Here is a 22,781-nt window from a genome sequence, read left to right as displayed (position 1 = left end):
AATTATACTGATTTGACCACTTTAATAATTTTATAAAAAACTTATTACCGTTTAAATAATATTTTTCCAAAGTTATAACATTGTAGAAGGTGTTCTTGTATCATTAGAGAGGTTGCTAACAAATAGTAATAAGATAGTCGAGTACATTTAGGGCATGTTTGTTTTTATTAAATAATTTTTTTTAATTTTTCAAAACTTTCGAGTTTGACAAACGATTTCAATCTAAGTTCAACAAGTAATCTTCCAACAAAGTTCTCATTCATTTGTTAAAACATAAAAGATAAATAAATAAATAATAATTTATCATTCCAACAAAGTTATCATTCAATAATATATAATATTAATAAATAAATAATAATTTATATAAATATTATTTTATATCATATATGGGTTATGTTAAGGTCCTCACATTATGCAGTAATTTATTATTGTATTCAACAAATTTTAGATAATTCCATGCTCTTATTTTATACTTAAATTATTTTTTAATAAAAGTATTATCGGGTATTAGGAAGAGTGTGACATCATCCACATAGGGTGTGATGTTACCTACAACGAGCACACTAGTAGCATTTAATGCTTTATGTGGATAATGTCACACCCCATGTAGATAATATCACACATTTCCTAATGATAAAAAATACTCTTACAAAAAAAAACGTTTCATATTTACAAACATAGGTAATAAGTGTTCAATTTTATTGTGTACAATATTAAATTACTCCATAATGTGAGCACCTTAACATAACCTTATTATATACTATATAATATATAATATATATTTACGATATTATATATAATATATAAATATGTTATATTATATATAATATATATTTACTATGTTATATATACATATATTCACACGTATATAGTACATGCATGTGTACACACATATATTATATATAACATATAAATATCTTATATTATATTATAATAAATTATATTATATATAATAAAATATATATAATATAATATTTATATTGTTAATATATATTTGTTATCAAACACAATACCCATAACTTATTTAAACCTTCTAAAACAAAATATTCCACTTCCAAAAGAAAAAAGAAAAGGTTTTTTTTTTTTTCAAATAAATCTTTCAAAAAATTACAAAAAACCCCTAAAAATGAAATTTCTAGACAACCTACCCCCAACAAAGTTTATTTTAGCAACTTTTATCCCAAATTGAAATTTTTTGGGAAATACCCCCAAGTAAAAAAAAGTCATATTTTTTTGACAGAAATGTCCATAGTGCCGGACCGTCCTCATTTTGTGTCGAACCGCATGCCCAAAGTGCTGAATTGCCCCTATTTTGTGTCGTATCGTATGCTTTCTGGAAGCCCAAAGTGTCGGACTACCCCCATTTTGTGCCAGAATATATGCCCAAAGTGTAGGACCACCTCTATGTTGTGCCTAACCGCAGGCTTTCCAAAAGCAAAGTACCGGACCGCTCCATTTTGTGCTAGACCGCATGCTTTCCACAGGATATTTTGGTCTTTGTTTTGACGTTTTTATGGCTTAGAGGTGTTTGCTAAAAAAGTTAAATTTAGGGTAAAAAATGAGAAAAATAATTTGGTTTCACACTCTCTTTCGTATCCATATACATCGAGGTTAAGATAATCAATTGGAGAATTTTTTAGTGACAAAACAACTTTTTTCAATAGGTTTTTGAGGTATACTTTACTTTTCTACAGTCTAAGGTTGACACCTTATATAATTTTTTTCTTTTAAAAAATGAGACACAACAAGTAATATTGGGGTGCAGTTGGCATACAGATGCATATGCATATGTAGCTGGAAAGGTAAGGTGCACCTTCAAATTTTATCATCCTATATAATTTTGATATAAAAGGCTTTTAGAATTATCTCAAAATTTATTTTTATATCTAATTGTAAAAATTTAAATTTAAAAAATAGCTAAAATCAAGTAGATCTATATACATATGAAAATCTTGAAAATAGACGACAGATAATATGTTGTAAAATTTACTATTTATGAGAATTAAAATCTTTTTATGTTTTATAGACATACATCTCTACCCGAGACGATCAATCAAAGGGTTTTTTAACATTAAAACTACCTTTTTCGATGGATTTTTGAGGTGCATCCATAGTAGTACATTATATTTTTGAGGTGCAACCATAGTTGTACATTATAAGGTTTAATCCTTATATAAACTTTTTCCCTAATACAGAGGGTCTTATTGAAATACTTTTCCTTTTAGTAACACTGCTACTTCTTCTTTCCTTGGTACACCATTTATATCTTTGGTGGGGATTCAATCTCTCTATATACTTCCCTTCTCTCTCTACATTTATGCATATAAATCGTCCTTCTTTCTCTCTCTAAAGGGGCATAATGCCTGTTGATGCGAAATTGGTGAGGCAGCTGCTGAAGAGCAGCTTGTTCAGAGAGTTAGCAAAGTCTGGTTTTGGCGACAGTCGAGGCCTCTGTTCTCTTTCTTCTTCATCCATCAAACCCATTCGAGCTACTCTCTTTCCTGGGGATGGAATTGGCCCTGAGATCGCAGAATCAGTTAAGCAGGTAAATCTCGCAGGTAACTCTCTCTTTTCTCTCCTCCTTTTGCATTCTCTCTTTACTCTCTCCATAATTTGATACTGTTGAATTGCCTCTTATTGGGTTTTCGCATCCATGTTCTTAACAAATTATATGCAAGGATGGGTTGATTTCCATCGAAGGCTTAATTTGCTTCATTTATTGTATTATATTGAGCCCCCAATGGGGAACTTGGCATTGATTTTACTGTTTTCTTGGAATTATCCTTACATGTTTTTGGCAACAGTACAAATAGTTTATGATCAGAAATTTGGGATATTATTTGATAAATTTACTATATTAATTGCATACTATGTCTTTCTTACCTGGATGATCTGGTTATTGGGGGCCAAACAATTTTTTGGCCTCGAATCCTTAATCTGATCATGCGATTTCACCTTTTTTTTTTTTTTTTTTTGTTATTTGTTAAAATGAGTGCCTTTAGGAAAATGAATACCCTAATTTCTGTTTGATAATTTCATTGCCTATCCTATGAGCGATGTAAGTTTCCAATTTGACTTGCTTTTCTCTTGGTTCATTTGCTAAACATTGAAAAGGATATTCAGATGCCATTGCAAACCAGAATACTGGTGATTTAATGAGACATCCTTCATCTACGCCTAGGCGGCAGCATGAACAAAAATACCGCACGCCTCGACCCAGGCGGCCCTACACGGGCCGGTGCCCAAGGCCCAATTTTGGGCAGGCATCCAGGGCCGTAACCTGTTTTTCGATTTTTAAATTAACCCAAAGGGCAAAGGGGGTCAGTTTGACCCCCAAGTTTGTATAAAAAAGTTATGGGGTTTATTTTCGATCCCCTAAAGTGAAAAAACGAAGAAACCCTCAATCTCTAAACTTATTGCACCATAGGGTGCCCGAGGTTTTGGGCACCGTCGCCTAGCGTTTTTTGAAACCTTGGCTACTATTGAGCCTCAAGAAACTCTATGCTAAGGAGTTCCAGATTCCTTCTTTGCCACTATATCACTATTATCATCAGTTAATCGGCCCCACCTATGCCCAACCTCCCTGGCGTTCCTCTGTCATACCTGCTGCCAGTAAGGCTGTAGTTGGAAAATCTGACATAGACTCTTTTGTGACCAATTAACCGACAATTTCTACTCCACCAAAAGACCTTGCTTCTCACGATAAGGTCCACTCCTCCTCTCCTTGCCCTCTATTCTTCAGTTTGAATGGAGTGCCTTGTATCTCTTTTCAAAGGTCCGGTGAGATTCAATAGCGTTTATCCTCCCTACACAGCTTTCACTAAAGAAATGGGAGGAGTCTCTGGACGCCACACGCATGACCAAATTCTGGCTTTGGGTAGAAGAGATCCTGATGCATCTTTGGTCACAAATGGTCTTCAAAGCAATTGGAAACTCCTGTGGGGTCTCCATTTCCATTCACTGGAAAAGTTTTGGCAAGTATCTCTTAGGTTTTGTCATCATCCTGATTGAATCCCGCAATAGGAACTCCATCGCTTCCACAATCTTTTTACAGTACAATGTTCTCGTATTTCCTATCAAAATCTCCATCCAAGTTTTTGCTATTGCTTCTTGCCATGAAAGCTCTCCTTTAAGCCTTGATGGATGGACTACTGTAGTCTACAAGAAGCTTAATTTGCTTCAATTCCTACTCTATCTTTCCTGTTCTATACAACTTCCTACTCCACACTGGACCATCATGGTCTAGATCACCCTACACAATTTTCTAGGTTTGATATCCCTCACATTGATCCCGCCTATCTGGAGCCTCGTTAGCCACCTCGTAATAAACAACGCGTCATTCCTTCCCATCGTTCTTCCTTCCTCCAAGGTGTCTCCCCCGTCACCTCAGCCACCTTGTTATAAATAACACATCATTCCCTTCCATCATTCTTCCTCTTACGTGTCTCCGCCGCCGCTTTCTTCATTAATACCCCACTCTACCATTAATGACGCATTTAATGTGGCCGTGGTGGCGCTGACTTCCATCCCTATTTATTTGGACGCGTGTCATCCGCGTATCTTGGCCCAAGGTATTTTATCCCCGAGAGGTTCCATTAATCCCCTGCATGCTTCGTCCCTTGTGCCTACTTCCTCACCCACATTTAATGTGGTGCAGGACTCTATTGAACCCCTTGCCACGTGCCCTTCCCCTTCGTCTATTTAGGTGGACACGTCGCCCTAGGTGATTGTTCTAGAGCCACACATGCCTTGTGCCGTAATTTCTCATCCTCCTTAGCATCCCTCACACCCCTTCTCCCTCATGAGCACCCTTCTACAACCCCTCTCCTTCTTTCCCATCATATCCCATTGGGAACTGAAGACGGTCCTCGGGTAACACCCCACCATATCCCTCTGCTCCTCCCCCCCCCACCTCATTCTGTTGCCTTTTGGGACTCAATACGTCTCTTCGCATGCCCCGCTTGTCCCCTTTAATGTTCCCATTGGTGGCACCCTTCAATTGCCATCAACTTCTTAGCCCCTCTTCCCCGCCTCTTACCCTTTTGGCGAGTCTAGGGACCTTTCCCCTCCTCTGGACTCTCCCTAACTCTTATGTTCCACTCCTCACGGCTAGTTCACCTCCTATTCTATCTCTCCTATAACCAAACCCCTGCCATCCTATCCCTTTCACCTCTCGCAACATGCCCTAAAGACAAAAAAAATGACTTGTGCTTCCCAGTGGATGGGTGAGACCTCACTGTGCAGCCTTCTCTCCGTACCCTCCCCATCCGCCCACCCCAACCCCATCTGCCCTTAATTTCCCTTGTTTCCCCTCCCCCTCTTCCTCAACAACTTAGGTCCCTCTCCCTTTCTTTGCCTTCTCAAAAACTTCCTCATCCACACGTATCCCCTCCAACTCTTTTGCCATCCCCCTTCCTGAAGCCCCTGGCTCGGGTCTTCAGCACTCGGAGCTCGACAATCTGGTCCACTTCCTCTTGATATTCGTTTGGCCATCAATGTGTATGAGGCATCCCAAGGTAAGATCCCTCCTTTTGTTCCCCCTTTAAATTATTTTTTCACCCGCTACCTGCTCCTCTCACCCAACCCCAGTCAGATCTTACTCCTATACCCCAAATTCCTTGTAGATCATCCCATCTAGCGAGCTGGGTTCTTTTCCTGAAACCTAGCCTTCTTTTTCATCCCTTCCCGTCTCTTCACCTTCTTCAAACCCATCACAACCGTTGGCCCAACAGGCTCTAAAGGATGACTTCAACTCTGACACCCTTTCATCAAGCGTTCTAGATACTCAAGAACTATAAAGGATAGATAGAGGTGAACCCTGCATGAAAAGTATGATCCAGACAATGGGCTTGCTCTTTGATGGGAATATAGTTGATATTGACCATTTACTTAGAGAAAATGGTGGTGCTTTCCAGGTAAGTGTTTCTCCTAAAACCCCCAAAGGTTTTAGAGAGTTTGCAAATCTACATTCTGATATGAATTATGATTCCCCTGCTTTGACCTCCAAGCATCCTCCTCTGCTTGCTTCTTTATCTGCTAGCCCCAAGAAGCGTAGGTCTAGAAGGAAACTGTCCCTCCATCCCGACTTGCCCAAATGAAGATTCTTTGTTGTGCGTTCCTTGGTATTTTCCCATTCTCCTACATTCTTGGCTTATTTGAACTCAAACTTGCGGCTCCAGATTTACTTTTTATTAGGGACCATCTGGGGTAGGATGCCCTGCAATTGGGTCGTTATAGAGTCTCTGGGGGCATCAAGTGGCATTTGGGTTCTATGGAACCCGACTATCCTTCAAGTTGTCCTTCGTTTGTTCGTAATTACTCGGTCAATGTGATGCTTTGCAGGATTTTTTATTATCTCATGCTTAAGCCTCCCTTGTTTACGGTCCAAATTGCCCGACCGCTCGCCAAGATCTCTGGTTTGAACTCATGTCGGAAATGCCTTGCTCTGATATCCCTTGGCTGCTGGGGGGATTTCAGTGCTATTAGATGGGTCCACGAGAAGAGCTTCAGTGGTCGCATTGCCTCCTCCATGAGAGCTTTCTCAAAATTCATTGATAGGGTCCTCGTGCTGGACATTTCACCCTCAAGGTCCGCCTGCACCTGGTCTAACCATGCTGCCTCCCCCGTCATGGCCAAAATTGATAGATTTTTGGTCTCCAACTCTTGGGAATCCAGATTCCTAGGCACACATTCTTTGGTCCTCCATAAGATTCTGACCATAAACCAATCCTCCTCGATACAAACCGTTCTTTCCTGTCAATAGACCCTTTAGATTCGAACTCTTTTGGTGGGAAGAACCAGCCTTTCCTCAGCTTTTTAGGAACTGGTGGTCCTTTTACTCAGTTAATGGGTGGGCCGGATTCCATCTTTCCAAAAAACTCCAACTCTTGAAAACAATGGAGCTGCTCCATCCCGGGCAACTTTAGGGATCAAATCGTGGTTCGCATGGCCCTCATTCACTCTCTAAATACCCAAGAAGAAACTAGATCTCTTTCTTCCCAAGAACTCGCAGATAGGGCATCTGCCAAACAGAACCTATTCCTTCTCCGTAAACAGGAAGTGACCTTTTGGTACCAAAGGTCCAGAACTAAATGACTTAATGTTGGGGACCGGAATACGACCTTCTTCCATAAAACAACTAGTTCCAAGAGAAGGGCCAACACTATTAATCAACTTACTGTCAGTCACGACATCTTCTCCCAACCTGATCAAGTGAACATACTTCTCGTTAAACACTTCAAAAACCTCTTCTCTCTGCCCTCTACTTCTAAGCCTTCCCTAGGTAATATCTACTTCTAAGCCTTCCCTGGTAGGGCTTTAAGGAACAGATTCATAGGGTTGTCTTGGATCTTAGGTTGGATAAAGCCCTACTAGTGTTTTAAAATGTGGGATGCGGCCAAAAGCTGTGGGGGGGGGGGGGGGGGGGGGGGGGGGGGGGGGGGGGCGATGCGGCCTAGAGGCAAGTGCATCGCGACGGTGCGGTCAATAAATGTAAAAAAATTCTAAACAATCTAAAAAAATAGGTTAATGCATAGAAAAAAAATATGGATGTGATATATGTGATAGTAGGTATTTTAGTTTAATGATTAACTTCAAAATTATTAGCTGTCGGAGGTTCTGTATCCAGTTATGCACTATCCCCTGATACAAACTAGAAACTTGAAACTAACTTCATAAAATATTCACAATCAACAACCATAAGCACAAATTTGCACCAGAAGCACAACCATAAGCACAAAAGCACAACCATCAACAACCATAAGCACAACCATAAGCAACCATAAGCACAAAATAGTGATATTACAAACCAAAAGTCCAGCTCAAGAAGAGTTAATAGTTAATAACTTAATACAATCATCCATTTTGAGAGTCAATTTTGAAATTGGAAGTCAAATTTTGCCCCTCGATTTCTTATCACAAATTCACCCTAACATCCCCAAATTAACAATCAAGAGCATCAAATCAAGATCCAAGTATCAAACAACTGCCAAATCGAAGATTTGAATGAAAAATAAATTTCCTCCAAATTTTTTTTTCCCTCGATTTGATGTAAAAAAAGCCACAAAAGTGGCTGGAAATCATCGTTTAGGGGGTTTAATACGCCCCAAACAGTTTCCCCCATTTTTTGATGGTCAAAAAGACCATTTTGTCCCTCCCCGAGGGGCAAAATTAAAAAAAATTTCGGCGGAAGGGGATGCGGTGCGATGCAGGATTCGGCCTGATGGGGTGCATATGCAGCCACATACGTCAAAAGCACATATGCAGTCAGTTCTGATGCGAAGCCCACTGCATACCGCATGATGTGGTCGAATATGCGGCGATGCGGCTGCATATGAGGCGATGCGGCCGCATTTTAAAACAATGAGAGCTAGGTCTTGATGGTTTCCCGATGGCCATTTACCAAGACTTCTGGGAAACCCTGGCTCTAGATATTCTTGCCTTTTTACTGAATTCTTTTATAAAAGTCGTTTAAATTCAGGTCTCAACTGTACCTTCATGCTCTTATCCCCAAGGTTGAAGGAGTTGAAAAGTTAAGAGACTTCCGACCTCTAAGCCTCCTTAATTCCTCGTGTAGAATTCTTGCTTCTCGTCTTCAAGCGGTCTTACACTCTGTCACCTCCCCTGCCCAATCTACTTTTGTTGCCAATAGGCAAATCCTCGATGGGGCATTCACAACCCATGAAGTGATCCACTCTGGATCTTTATCCAGGGATAAAGGCCTGGTCCTAAAGCTTGATTAGGAAAAGGCTTATGATCGCGTCGATTGGAGTATACTTAACGATATTCAATCACGAATGGGGTTTGGTAGCAAGTGGAGATCTTGGATCAAGGCATGTATCTCCAATCCCCACTTTTCTTGAGGCCTATAGAGGCCTCAGTTAGCTTCTTTTCGGCCTCTAGAGGTCTCAGGCAGGGAGACTCTCTCCCCATTGCCGTTTACCTTCATTAGGGTGTTCTTTACTAGATCTCTCTCTAGATTATATGATTAGAGCATCCTTAAGGGCTTCCATACTTCCTCCATTGGACCCATCCTCTCCCATCTCTATGCTGATTACACCCTCATTTCTGTGATGTTGAGCCTACCTAGTTGGATAAACTTTGGCTTTTCCTTAGATTGTCCGAAGTTGCCACTGGGATGAAGGTCAACTCGTTTAAAGACAAAAATGTTAGGGGTTAAGGTGAGTGATATTGAGACTGCAATCCTCACTCAACATATTGGGTGTGCCATTGATTCTCTTCCTTCTACCTACTTGGGCCTTCCTCTTTGCATTGGGAAAAACCCAGGAAACACCTCTGGGACAATATAATTGAAAAATTCATTTGGAAATTTACCCACCGGAAGGGAAGATTCCTCTCCCTTGGGGTAAGAATCACACTTATTAAAGCTACTTTAGAAAACATATCCATCTACCAGACGTCCCTTTTCCAAATTCCTGCCTTAGTTGCACACCGCCTTAAGAAACTCATGAGAGACTTTCTTTGGTTTGGCACCTCTGAGGATCATAAATTCCATCTTGTGTCCTGGGACAATCTGCACTCCTAAGAAATACGGTGGCCTTGGGTTTAAGAGAATTAGGACAATAAACCACTACTTATTAAGAAAATAGTGGTGGAGGTTCATTTCTCCCCATCCCCTTTTTGGAAGACTATCATCCAAGCCAAATACTGTCTCGAGGATAATGGGTGGTTGCCTCGCGATGTTTTGTGTTTCAGGGGTTGGAGATCCATCTCCTCCAACAAATTTGCTTTTAGGGCTTCCACCAAGTTCAAGTTAGGCATTGGTCTTAGAATCAGGTTTTGGAAAGACCTCTGGTTAGGAGAGCGAACCCTAGATCTTCTCTTCTCTTCCCTTCCCTCTTTCTTCTCAATCCGGATCAAGACGTCCTCATTGCCCACTATGTGGAATGTAGGGGCCACACTCACTCTTGAACTCAAATGTTTAGAAAAAAAACCTTGTAGACTCTGAATGGCCCACTCTCAACTCTCTTCCTCACCCCCATTTTCTCTCTCCTTTTTAGAGAAGACTCTCTCATTTGGTCTCCCAACCCCTCAGGTAACTTCTCCGTCCCTTATAAGGTTCAGGCCTTTCTTTGGAACCTTTGTCAACCAGTGTCCTAACTTTGGATCAGCTTCAAAAGAAGGGTATCTCTCTCCCTAAATGTTGTATCCTATGTTTTCAGGAAGAAGAAGATGTGCCTCACCTTTTTATCCATTGCCTCTTCTACTCTGCTCTCTACTCCACTATCCTACAACTCTTTGGCCTGCTTTGATTTACACCTCAATCCATCCATTTCCTCCTCCTGAGCTTTGTCTCCCCTCCTTTCCCCCCTAATGGTACAAAACTTTGGCGTATAGCTGTTGGAACGCTCTTTTGGTCCCCATCTTGCTCGAAAGAAACGCGAGAACTTTTTGCAGGGTAGCTAAAACCCTTCAGTCCATCTCAGACTCTCTTATCTCCCTCATTTCCTTGTGGGCTTCTACCATCCCCTTCTTCTCTCAAATACATATTTCAAACCGTAGAGTAAGTTGGCACAGTTTGTTGGCATCTCATCCCCTTCACCCACTATTAAAGTCATCTGGCATCCACCCCCACAAGGTATCCTCAAACGTAATACAATGGTGCATCGTTTGGCGACCCTAGACCCTTTGGATATGGAGGTACCCTGGCCAATTCTAATGGCTTATTTCAAAGAAGAAAGAGAAAAGAAAAAATAAAAAATAAAAAATCTATGTATAGAAAAAAAAAAAAAAAGACAAAAAGAAGAAATTTTTTTTTAAAAAAGAAAATCTAGCATTTTGTCATCTCTCCCACTTTACTTTTCCTCTCCCTCACTCCCTTCTATCTCGGGTTTCCTGTTTATATTTCCTCCCCCCTCCGTTTATTCTGTGCTCTACCCCTTCTCCCTATCTATATTCTCCCAGCCCATTGTTGCATCTTTTCTTTTTGCATCTTCCTCACTTTGACCTATCACATGCCCCTTCTCTTTATCCCCCTTGAAACCTCTACTCCCCCCCTTCTCCTCCTCTACCTCTCCTTATATCTCCCTTCTCTTTTGCCCCTCACCTGGATACAGGCCTTAGACCATTCTTCGATTTCCTTCCCTTCTCCTATACTCTTCTTGCAGCTTGCAGTTAGTCTCCAATGGATATTTCCTGCTCAGAAGGTAAGCACAGAATTTCAGCACTCAACCTCACCCTGGCGGTTTAGGGTCACTGCCCGGCTGCAGATCCAACATTCGGATGTTTTCGACCCCTCGAATAACAAGATAGGGCCACATTGCCCTCCTTTTGCCTCGGGCACGGCCTACTTTCAGGACTCTCCCCACCTCTTTTGGTTCAACACTCTTCGTTATGTTTGTCAATCCCATTTTGACTCTCTTTTAATTGTTATTTCAATCTCTTTGGTTCTTTGTGTGTCCATTCTATCACCCTCTCCCCACTGTACTCTGAGCACCCATTTCATGGGTTGCCATTTGTACCGCACCCTGTGGTTTTGTACATTTTTCTTTCTATTTAACAAGTCAACTAGTTTCAAAAACTAAAGAAGGCTATTCATGGAGGAGAGGAATTGATAACAGTACACTAGATGCATCACCGATAGCTGGACCCTAATGCTTAACAAAAACTTATAATCACTGAGTTTTCTTTCTGGTTTTATTGCTTCTAGAGTACACTTCTTAATTTCTATAGGTGATGATCAAGCAATGATGAAAAAATCATCCAAAATTCTAAACTAATGAAAATTATATTTGTTCTACTGTTCTTATATGGAAATGCAAAACAATAGCAGCATCCTATCCTGATTATGGTCTCAAAGGATGCTACTTTAGTTTGCATTGCTGTAGAATAAATATTCATTTTCCTATTGCTTTCTTAACTGCAAGTATACTTTTACATCATAAAACATCTTAAATTAGCTACTCGTTGTATAATAATGGGAAGCTAGCATGCCATCAAACTCCTTATTAATTTTTTTCTGGAATCAGGATATAATTTTAAGGGAGGGTATGAAAATATGATGACATTTCACTAATGTAAAAGGAGCAATAGAACAATCGTCAATTCAATGTGACTGATCATTCTATTTCCAAGCAAAAAGATCTGAAACCCTCTCAACTTTTAAGTTTTGGATTTGATATCAGGCTCGAGAAAAGTGGCAAAACATGTGCTTTTATGGAAGTTTGAACTTGTCAAAACAATTCGTTCATCTTTAGAATAAGGTGGGGGGGCTCCACCATTTTATTATTTTGCCTCCTAATAAATGAAATAGTAATGTAAACTAAGATTGCTCTTGGCACATTTCTATAAATTAAAAATTGAAGATCTCACAGTCTCTTATCCCCAACTCCGGTATTAAAAGCTCTGGCCCTTTTTCCTTTCCCATCAACGCGTTTGGTTATTGATCCACCTTGGTCATCTACAAAAGGAATACCTCTTTCTGACTTTATTCTTTTTATATTCTTCACATTTTCAATTGTTCCTCTGTATTTTCTTTCAATGGGGCAATGTACAATTTCTCAAGCCACATTCAAAACTTATTGGCAGTAAATCTTGTACAACCTTATTTCAAATTTCAGTTGATGAAAAATCATTCAGTATATTTGAGCTTAAAATTACATTATACAACTATACTACTATTATATCATTAGCATTATATTATTTGGTAATGGTTTTCTATTATATTTAACCCACAATTGTATTGGTCTTTCCACCTCTCTTGTACTCACATATGAATGATTGCTTTCATTTTTTTAATGTGAGTTCATTCAACACATTCTGCTTAAAATCTCGTCATAATGTCATATAACTTTAATATTATACCCTAACCTCCACTATTTTTTGTTTTGTGACACTCTTCCAATATACCAATTTATTTTATTCTCCTAAACTGGCTTGACAGCACATGTGTGCATGAATGTCACTCAATAAATAGTTTCCTGGCATTTGAAACACTTCAAGTACTCAGTTGGCCTAAGGAATTACATAATATAGTAGCTCGCGGGTCTCTTTAGAATATGCTCGTAATTGTTACGCATAAGTGCACACACATAAGCTAGATGTCCAAATGTGTCGTGAATGTAATTCTTCACTTCACTTTAATTGTCTTAGCTACATTCTTTGACAGTTCGCACTTCGCACGTCCATGACCTGCAAGCACTGTGGTAGCAAATTATCAGCCAAATTATCTGCCTTCCTATTTGAGTCAAACGATCAGCTCCTTGTTGGTCCACCAGGAATGTGAGTGATATCAATACGAACGAAACTAGATAAACATAAAAGGATGAAAAATGAGCCTTGTAGCATCTATAGAACATGATATTCCTTGCAAAGTGATTGAATCATATCTAATAAGTTGCATTTAATAATAGTAGGGCCTTTAAAGTTCACAGTGAGCATTTGAACTCCAACCAGTTGGCATAGAGTCTTCAATCCTAAGGTCATAATGAGGATTCAAATTTCAATTAACGCACAAAGAATCTTCAATCTCATGATTTCGTCTTTGCTGAATATAAAAGGATAGCAGCCAAGATTGTAGCCCACTGTTCTAGATGGTCAATAGCCAACAATCTTGTCTTTATAGATCCACCAAGATTTGACTACCTTGGCACTAGATTTATGCAAATCAATGATCTCTTGAGTCCTCTCAAACATCTAAGAAGGAATGTGTGTCTCATTACTCCACTAAAGCTCTGCCCAAAAGATTTGTAGTATCCATGGTCTATATATATGAAATTATGAACTTCATTTTACCAAGAAAAGAAGTGGGACATGCTTATTGTTATTGTCCCCTTCTAGAGGGAGTAGTTGAGTGTAAGCTTCTACCATGGAACCTATTGAAGGTTATGATGCCGCTTAGGTTAAAGAGAGAAAATTTCTTCTCTGCAGCAGTTCACCATAGCGCAAAAACAATCCATATAATATATTGGCTCCATACCAATTTATCCATAACTCTTATTTCATTCTGTGAAGTATTTGCATAAAAAGTCCCACCCCACATGATTGTTTGCCTTTCATGAATCATGCTCATAAGCAATCCCAGTTATCCATATTCTAAATCTAGAATGCGGTGGTGAAGTACGTCATCATGTTTGTCTTTTCTCTTTTCATGGAATTGAATTTTTTTTCCTGTTTTTCACTTGTGAAAATTTTACTGGACTCAATTGCATGTGAAGGAGAACTATATGTGATGTGATGGTTCAATCAACAGATCCTTTATGCTCCTCTTTTCCTTTCTGTTTTAGAGAGATAAGGCTTTGATATGGCTCATGTTTCTCTGTGAACTTTCATTTTAGGACTAAAAGAAGTAATTTATTCTTATTGTTATTGGTAATAGCCCATACACATTACTTTTTTTGAATAAAAAATGTCATAATGAAACCAGAATTATCATCTAGAAATTGTCCAAAATACTGATTAAAGAAGGTACATTAATATTCAAAAGTATGTTTTCCATTATTTTATTTTTCCCACTTCTATTTATTTCAAAATATTTGTCAACTTAGCTCAATTATTTTTGTGCTGTGCATTTGCTATAAGCTAATGTTGAGAAGTTACATACTAACAGTCTTGTATCAAGACTATTCTCCAATTTATGTAAACTTTCAGCAAAGAATTGAAGAGATGATATGATCAACAAGATTTTGACTTTGGGTTGTTTCACTTTGTCATGAACCATTATTTGGTTTCTAAAGTTTCATTTTCGTCAGTTTTGGTTATCATGCGTCTGTGCATAAAACCTAGATTCGCATGCTCATATTTGGAAATAGATGAACTATACTATCCATGTACTGCTTGGCTCTGTAATTTGATATTTTCAATCCAGTGATGAAAATGCTTTTACATTATTGCTCTTTTATTCTCTGGGGTTCATGTGTTTTATTGAAGGGATTTACAGAACCTTATCAACTTGCTGATAGTCTTGCAATCTTAAATCTTGTCGGTTGATTGTGTGTTGATGCGGAGTATTTTCCATATTTTTGCCAATGTTTAATTTGTCTGAAATGCAACGTGTTTATACTTGAACAAAAAAAAAGTATTTTCTTTTTGTTTTATTATTATTTACAAAGCTATTATTGCCTGCATCTAGTTTTGGAACAAAGAATTAAATTTGATGCCTTCCAGAGACGCGTTTCTCTATTTCAAATCTTCCATGTATCTAGGGGAGCACCTAGAATTTGCATTCCATTAAATTGCTATTCAAGTTTTTTTTGTGTCAATTTTGTAAACCTTATTAATGTCATGTGTTGCTATCTGACTATGAAAGTTGTATCATTTTGACTTACATTGTTTTGTCATATGATGGTTCATTTTGTGATGTTTAGTTGGTTTCTGCTTTGATAATGAATGTCTTGATTTACTGTGTTGAATAATGATTTGATTGTATTCATGCACTTTGAACTGGTTCCAAGTGCATCTCAATTAAGTTTTGTCATTCATTCTATGGATATAGGTATTTTCTGTTGCCCAAGTGCCAATTGAATGGGAAGAGCACTTTGTGGGGGACAAAGTTGATCCTCGAACAGAGAGTTTTCTGACATGGGAGAGTTTGGAATCTGTTAGAAGGAATGGCGTTGGCTTGAAAGGGCCCATGGCTACACCGATTGGGAAGGGCCATAGATCATTGAACCTTACTCTGCGTAAGGAACTCGGTTTATATGCTAATGTCAGACCTTGCTACAGCCTTCCTGGTTACAAAACTCGATATGATGATGTTAATCTGGTCACCATTCGTGAAAACACTGAAGGCGAGTATAGTGGCCTAGAGCACCAAGTGAGTCTCCCTTTATTATGCTTCACATCAATGAATCTCCCCCCAAGTATACATATCAAGATAATTGTAGTTTTTCTTGTTAATTGGGGCTATGTTTACTGAATTTGTAGTTTTCTCTGATATGTGGTAGGTGGTGAGAGGTGTGGTTGAAAGTCTCAAGATAATTACTCGCCATGCCAGCTTAAGAGTGGCAGAATATGCTTTCCACTATGCTAAGACACATGGAAGGCAAAGGGTGTCTGCTATACACAAAGCCAACATTATGAGGAAGACTGATGGACTTTTTCTTAAGGTGTGAGATATAGTAGCTCACCTTTTAGTTTACCGATTTTTAGAATTGAGTTTCTCTCACCCGCCTTTGCTGTGCGCATCTCCTCATATTTGGTTGGTTTTCTTGTTCTGTTCTTGCAGTGCTGTCGTGAAGTTGCAGAAAAATACCCTGAAATCATCTATGAGGAGGTCATAATTGATAATTGTTGTATGATGGTATGCTCAGCTCTGCTTCAACCTAAATGCTGACTATTTCCGACTTTCAAATGATATATTTCCACTTAGATTCTTGTACACTGAATTTAAGTGGTCTAAACTAGTATCCTGTGATATATCTCATCAAATTTGAAGTCAAATGTTGACTATGTCCCACTTTTAAATGATATCTTTTGTGCAGAATTATTTCTTCTTTTGAACGTAAGTGGGACTAATATCCTAGAATAATGTCTCATAAAAATATGCTATTTGATGAATTTAAGTGACAAGTGCTGTGCTGTGCTGTTTTTTATAATCTGGTCTTTCAACCACTCTTGATCATATGTTTTGCACCTTGACAGCTTGTTAAGAACCCTGCGCTCTTTGATGTGTTGGTGATGCCAAATCTCTACGGTGACATCATCAGTGATCTCTGTGCAGGCTTGATTGGTGGCTTGGGTCTAACACCAAGGTATTTCGTCCTCACTTATTTGATTTTATGTGTCCTAAAATTAACAATGAAAATTTTTAGATGTGGCCAAACTATGTACTTAACATATTAGGTGCGTTCAAATTCCCTTTTTAGAATGCCAACCATAAAATGTAAGTCAGAAGATTAAAAAGTGGAGGAATATGACAAAAGGCAAGTTGTGCAACCATGCTCCGGCTGGAACATATTCTGCCTGTGCTCTTTGATTAGAGCATCCAACTGATTGAGAAGTTTAGGGCGAAGGGAAAAAACATCCACATGGCCTTTATTGATCTAGAGAAAGCTTGTGATAGAGTACCTTGAGATTTGATTTGGCGGGTGTTGGAAAAGAAAGGAGTTTTCAGACAATACATCGACTAGGTGAGAGATATGTACGATGGAGAGCTAACTAGGGCTCGAACAACTAGTGAAGAAATGAGTGAGTTTTCAGTGACAATAGGCCATCAAGGGTCAACATTGAGCCCGTATCTCTTTATCTTAGTTATGCACGACTTAACTAGGCACCTATAGAATGAGGTACCGTGGTGCATGTTGTTCACAGATGACATAAGTTTGATTGATGAGAACCGAAACGACGTCAACACAAAGTTAAAACTTTGGAGGGATGCTCTAGAATCCGAAGGTTTTAAAATTAGCCTGACTAATACAGAGTATGGAATCCAAGTTTAATAATAATAAGAGTAGAGACGAGGAAGTAGTTAAGATTAACAGTTAGGCAGTACAAAAAAGACCACACTTTCGATATCTTGGATTGATAATCCAGGAAAATGAAGAGATTGAGGAAGATGTTGCACACAGAATTAGAGCCGGGTGGGCGAAATGGAGATGTGCAGCCGGAATTTTATGTGATCACCGCATACCAATGAAGCTGAAGGGCAAGTTCTATAGGACAGATGTGAGACCAGCTTTGCTCTATTGGGCAGAATGTTGCAAAAAAAATATGCCCATAGAATGAGTGTAGCAGAGATGAGGATGTTGAGATGGATGAGTGGCAAGACAAGAAGGGATAGAATTTGAAATGAATCCATTTGGCAGAATTTAGGTGCGTCACCAACAGGCGATAAGATGAGAGAGAGTAGACATAGGTGGGCTAGCCATGTGTGGTGCCGACTAAGTACAACTCTTGTTAGGAGGTGTGAGTTATTTCAAGTGGAATGACTTAAAAGGACAAGGGGTAGGTCCAATAGGGTGTGGTTGGAAGTAGTTCAGAAGAATATGGGGACTTGTGGCCTCACTGAGGATATGGCCTTTAATAGAGCAGAATAGTGGACCAGGATTCGTGTAGTCCACCCAAATTAATTGGAAAAGACTATGATGATGATGATGATGATTTCTTGCATTACCAAATTGCTAAGAAATTCACTTTCGGAAAGGATTCGTTATCAATAGATCTTGTACTTGGACCCAGAGTGATTAGAACCTCCATAGGCACCAAAGTGATTTGTGCTGGAATTGGATGAGCCCTTTGATTATAAGACGATAGAATTGTCTAATGATACTGTAAAACTGTTGTCAGATTGGAGTCGTGTGGTTCTTTCTCAAGCTGATCCAAATAGACAAGGCTTTTGCCTATGCTTCTGCACATGGTTGGGTTAAAGAGTCAATGGATATCGCTTTTAGCTTAGGTTGGGTGTCAATTGTCTTGAATCAGTCAACTAGCCTTGGCAAGTATTTGCTATGTAACTACCATCCCTAGGATAATTATTTATTTCAAGTTCAAGAAGATATGACAAATAGCCTGTATGAATTAGGCAGAACAACTGCTTTAAGATAGTTGTAAGTGGCCCTTTTATATGTTATACTCAACCAGAGAAATACCAAACAAAAGATATAATCCATTGGTAAACTAGATAGTGATAGCTGCATCTCTGAATTTAAGGCATTTGAAATTGAATAACAGGCACTTATTTGCCAATCTTTTGGTTTAGGAACTGTATTATTGAAACATATATATGTAGATATGTCCGTCTATGACTCATCAAATAATCATGAAACTTGTTAGCAGTATCTTCATCACCAAAATTAGTCTACAAATCCTTAATGCTGTTGGCCAATCGAGTCTCATTCATATTTACGACAAACAATACAACTCTTGTATGTTTTAGATTTACATCCCGTGAAATGAACCCAAGTTAAGTGAGAAAAGAAATCATCAAAAAATAACATATCACAGAAGCAGCATCCTGGAACAGCCTTTTGAAGGTGCTTGAACTCAAGTCAAGACAACCTATCCTCAAGCATGCCAGAAACAAAGACTGTCTTACTAATCGATCAGAATGTGATTTCATGCTCTTCATTTGTGATCCTTGGTCAGTGATGGTGGATCTATGGTATCAAGGGCATATAGATTATGGCTTGCTTATCGGGGTGTCCTAAGCTCAAGGGTTTAATCAAATTGTAGGTTTGCTATATTGCACCAAGTATTTTGAAAATATGTATGTATATATTCTTTTTGTTGCAGTTCAGCAGTAGGAAATTATTGGAATCAAACTTTGGATGTAATGTTGCAATGGTTAAGAATCAACCATTCAAGCCCAAGTCCGAGTCAGAGTTTATATATTTTGGAATTTTAAATTTATATAATTGCTGAACTCAACAAAAAGAAAATAAAATAATGTGGTTGGTGAACTTTGTTTACATTCTGCTGTAGATTGTATCTGATTTTCTGTTATTCACTAGCAAGCATGCTATGTCAAAACCAATTTGTCAGCTTCCCAGGTACGTTCTGTACAACATCACATATCTGATACCACTTAAATTGGTATGTGTTTGGAGGAAGGTTGTAGATCAGAAGTATATGAAATGTCATGAACAAAGGCAAAACAAACTCAATAAGAAAATGATTTTTTTTTCCCTGGCCCAGGAAAATGCTATGTTTCTTTAATTTAGTATCAAAATGGCACCACTTGCCAAATTTACAAAACTGGCACCACCCAAGTACCAAGATTTATGATTAATGTATGCAATTTTCTCGAATTTAAATCCAAATCTTTAATTTTGAGGGACCACCAACATTTAGTGAACCTAGGGGCTGCAATATGCTCTTCCTGTGTGTGTGCCCGGTTGCATGTGCGTGCATGTTCTCTGTTCCCGCATAAGACTACGACCTAGATTTTTGGTTTTCACATTCAGTAGCAGAATAAAACCTCAACTCCCCTACCTCCAATACTGTTTCTTCAAAGGATTGGAGACGTGCTAAAAAATGTGGGAACACTGAACTCTGAATATATTTTCTTATCTGTACTTTGTTCATTTCGTGTCTGTGCATCATTGAAGCTCTTCGCTTTTAAAATTTCAGTTGTAACATTGGCGAGGGAGGTATTGCACTTGCAGAGGCTGTGCATGGATCTGCGCCTGATATCGCTGGCAAGGTAAGGCATCTTGATTCACATTGCTACCCTTTAAGAGGTATTTTGCTTTCTTTTTTATTTTTTTTGGGGGTGGGTTGTTTTTTTTTTCGGGGGGGGGGGGTGTGTGTGAGAGGGAGGAAGGGAGGGAGGGCAATTGTTTAACCTGATTCCAGTTCTATGATTAGTGTGTGCATTCCTGTTTATGAGAGAGAGAGAGAGAGAGAGAGAGAGAGAGAGGGAGAGTGTGTGTGTGTGTGTTTAGACCTGATTCACGTTTTATGATTAATGTTGGGGTTTTCATGGCAATGGCAGAATCTTGCGAACCCTACTGCCTTGCTGCTGAGTGCAGTGAGCATGTTGCGGCACTTGGACTTGCATGACAAGGCTGACCAAATACACAATGCCATTCTTAAAACAATTGCAGAAGGAAAGTACAGGACTGTCGACCTTGGTGGCAACGCCTCTACCACTGATTACACTCAAGCAGTTTGTGACAATCTTTGAGCCCTTTGAGCTTGCCTTGGAAATGGATTACTTATGATGATTTGGTTTCGTTGTTTCCAAAATAAGTTTTTATGACGGAGCTCGATCATGTTAGTATGATTCTTACCATGTTTTGATCGTTGTTACGCCTCTACTAGACAGAGAGGCAAAATTCTAAGCATTTTATTATCTTTTTTTTTTTTTACTTTGAATGGGTTGAGAGGAAATTGATTGCTGTATAAATTTAAATTAGATGTTAATAAGTACCAAGTGATTGGTATAGCAGTACGTAACCTTTCTTGTCCCAGAGGATGGGTAAGTTTGTACTCTTGATCCTCTCTCTCTCTCTCCCTCTGACTCTGTGTACGTGCGCGCTCTTGGGATTGCAGTTATGATTGAGGGTGAGATGAAGTGAGTCCCCTTAAATTCAAAGTACTATATTTCTTGTGTAGATTTCACTTCCATTGTGCAACTCGTGCAGACCATTATTATTATATTATGAGAATATTTGAAATATCTTTTAGTTATGGGAAAAGTTTAAATAGAGCCTAGGCTCTTAACAATCAAATTCAAGCCTACCTCGAAACTTTCACGGTTGTTTTGATGCTCAAATATCATCAAATTGATCATCTCGACATCAAGATGTATGGACATGAGAAAAAATTAAATTTTAATTTTTGGAAATAGTGCATCTTGTAATACATTTTTCGATTGTCAATTTTAATGATTTTCAAGTTTTTATAGATCTGTTCAATGTACACGATTTTTTAAGCTTTAAATTTTATAACTAAAGATAAAAATATAAACAAAACTTTCCATCATTGAAACCATATTTCATATTTTTCGTCACTATCTGAAGGTAAGCTCTAATTTGATTGTTTAGAGCTTTGGTTCTATACAAATTGTACCATTTTAATTATTAAATTTTAAAAAATAATTGTATATAATAAGACTATTTATTTTTTTGTACAAGAATGTCAAAATCACTTTTGAAATGTGAAATCCAATAGATGAAATTGTACATTAAAAAAAATTTTGGTTTGGATTTTGTGCCCAAACAATGGCATACCTTCGACCACCCAATCTCAAATCTAACCATTGATAATTGTGATCTTGTATCAAAACTAAATGGTCCTATTGTATATATTTCCTCCTAAAAATTGTGTGCGCACACATTTGGGTCAGTTGAAGATCTGTGAAATGCTTCTCTCTTCTTGTTCAGCTTCCTCGACAATAAATTTCTTCAAAATTCTAATGAGAGATGACAGGGTTCACGGGTGTGAGAGACGTAGGTATGAGATGACGGGAGGTGAAGATGAATCAAAATGGGGATGATGGAAATATTTCTCTAATTTTTTTTGGATGTCAATTGCTGGAAATCATTTGAGATCTTTCATTTTTTAAGGAAGAATATATTGGAAATTAATCTTCAAAACCCCAAACAAGGTCTTAATGAACTGGTTTTTTTTAGCCAATTGCTAATATATAGTATACTGAACTTCCCAACATTTTTTGATGCTAGTGGATTCATCATTTGTCTGGGACAAATAATATAGACACCACATAAATCAAGGGTGTTCATATCGATATTAGTGCATATTTAATGCTTAATTTTTAGTTAACAATGGCATATTAGAAATCTTTGCAGAAAAATTAGATTTGCATGCATGCCTAAAATTTTAAATAATGTCAAATGCACACACAAGCACAACCAAATGGTCTGGAATGCAATGCTAATCTTTCAGTGTTAACTGGGATTTTCTTTAGTGTAAACCAAAAAGTGCGAGTCAAACTATACATCAATTTAATATGGGAAAAGGACGTATACCACTCAGTTTAAAATCATAATTTCAAATAAGCCTTAAAGTCCATAAATTAGGACCTCCTCAATTTTAATGAAAAAGAATACTTAAAAGTCCATAAATTAGGACCTCCTCAATTTTAATGAAAAAGAATACTTAACCTTCGATACCTTTTTCACTATCTAAATTACAATTAGTATCCTTTTTTTTTCTTAGTAACCATCATATAAACATAATTTGAGATGCTACTTTTAACTTACATGTGAGGCTTACGAGATGAAAGAGAGAGATGAGGGTTCAAGGGATGATGCTAGAGAGGGAGGGAGGAAGAGGTTCATGGATGATAGAGATAGAGAGATGGATGTGGAGTTTTTTTAAAACTTTAGATAACTGGGTCACTAGAAAAAATAAAAACAATA

At 38.2% G+C, this 22,781-nt stretch overlaps 1 protein-coding gene across 2 annotated transcripts; it reads left to right on the top strand.

The window, feature by feature from the left end:
* The first annotated feature begins 2,351 nt into the window (after positions 1 to 2,351).
* On the top strand, positions 2,352 to 20,867 carry LOC18431455 (isocitrate dehydrogenase [NAD] catalytic subunit 5, mitochondrial). 2 transcript variants are annotated; one of them, XM_011623992.3, is made up of 7 exons: positions 2,352 to 2,545; positions 15,452 to 15,772; positions 15,903 to 16,064; positions 16,184 to 16,258; positions 16,600 to 16,709; positions 20,026 to 20,098; positions 20,390 to 20,867. In XM_011623992.3, the coding sequence occupies exons 1-7, from the start codon at positions 2,360 to 2,362 to the stop codon at positions 20,579 to 20,581; spliced, it is 1,119 nt and encodes a 372-aa protein (XP_011622294.2). In that variant the 5' UTR covers positions 2,352 to 2,359; the 3' UTR covers positions 20,582 to 20,867. The 2 variants fall into 2 exon arrangements, with proteins under 2 accessions (XP_011622294.2, XP_088714696.1); XM_088858570.1 differs by having other exon boundaries at positions 2,352 to 2,558.
* Positions 20,868 to 22,781: the final 1,914 nt, after the last annotated feature.

The sequence above is a fragment of the Amborella trichopoda genome, chromosome 2, assembly GCF_054954075.1.
Source record: "Amborella trichopoda isolate Santa Cruz 75 chromosome 2, AtrichopodaSantaCruz75HAP2 v2.0, whole genome shotgun sequence".
Classification (NCBI taxonomy): Eukaryota; Viridiplantae; Streptophyta; class Magnoliopsida; order Amborellales; family Amborellaceae; genus Amborella; species Amborella trichopoda.
The sequence above is the reverse complement of the archived record's forward strand: the minus strand, read 5'-3'. Positions and strand labels throughout refer to the sequence as shown.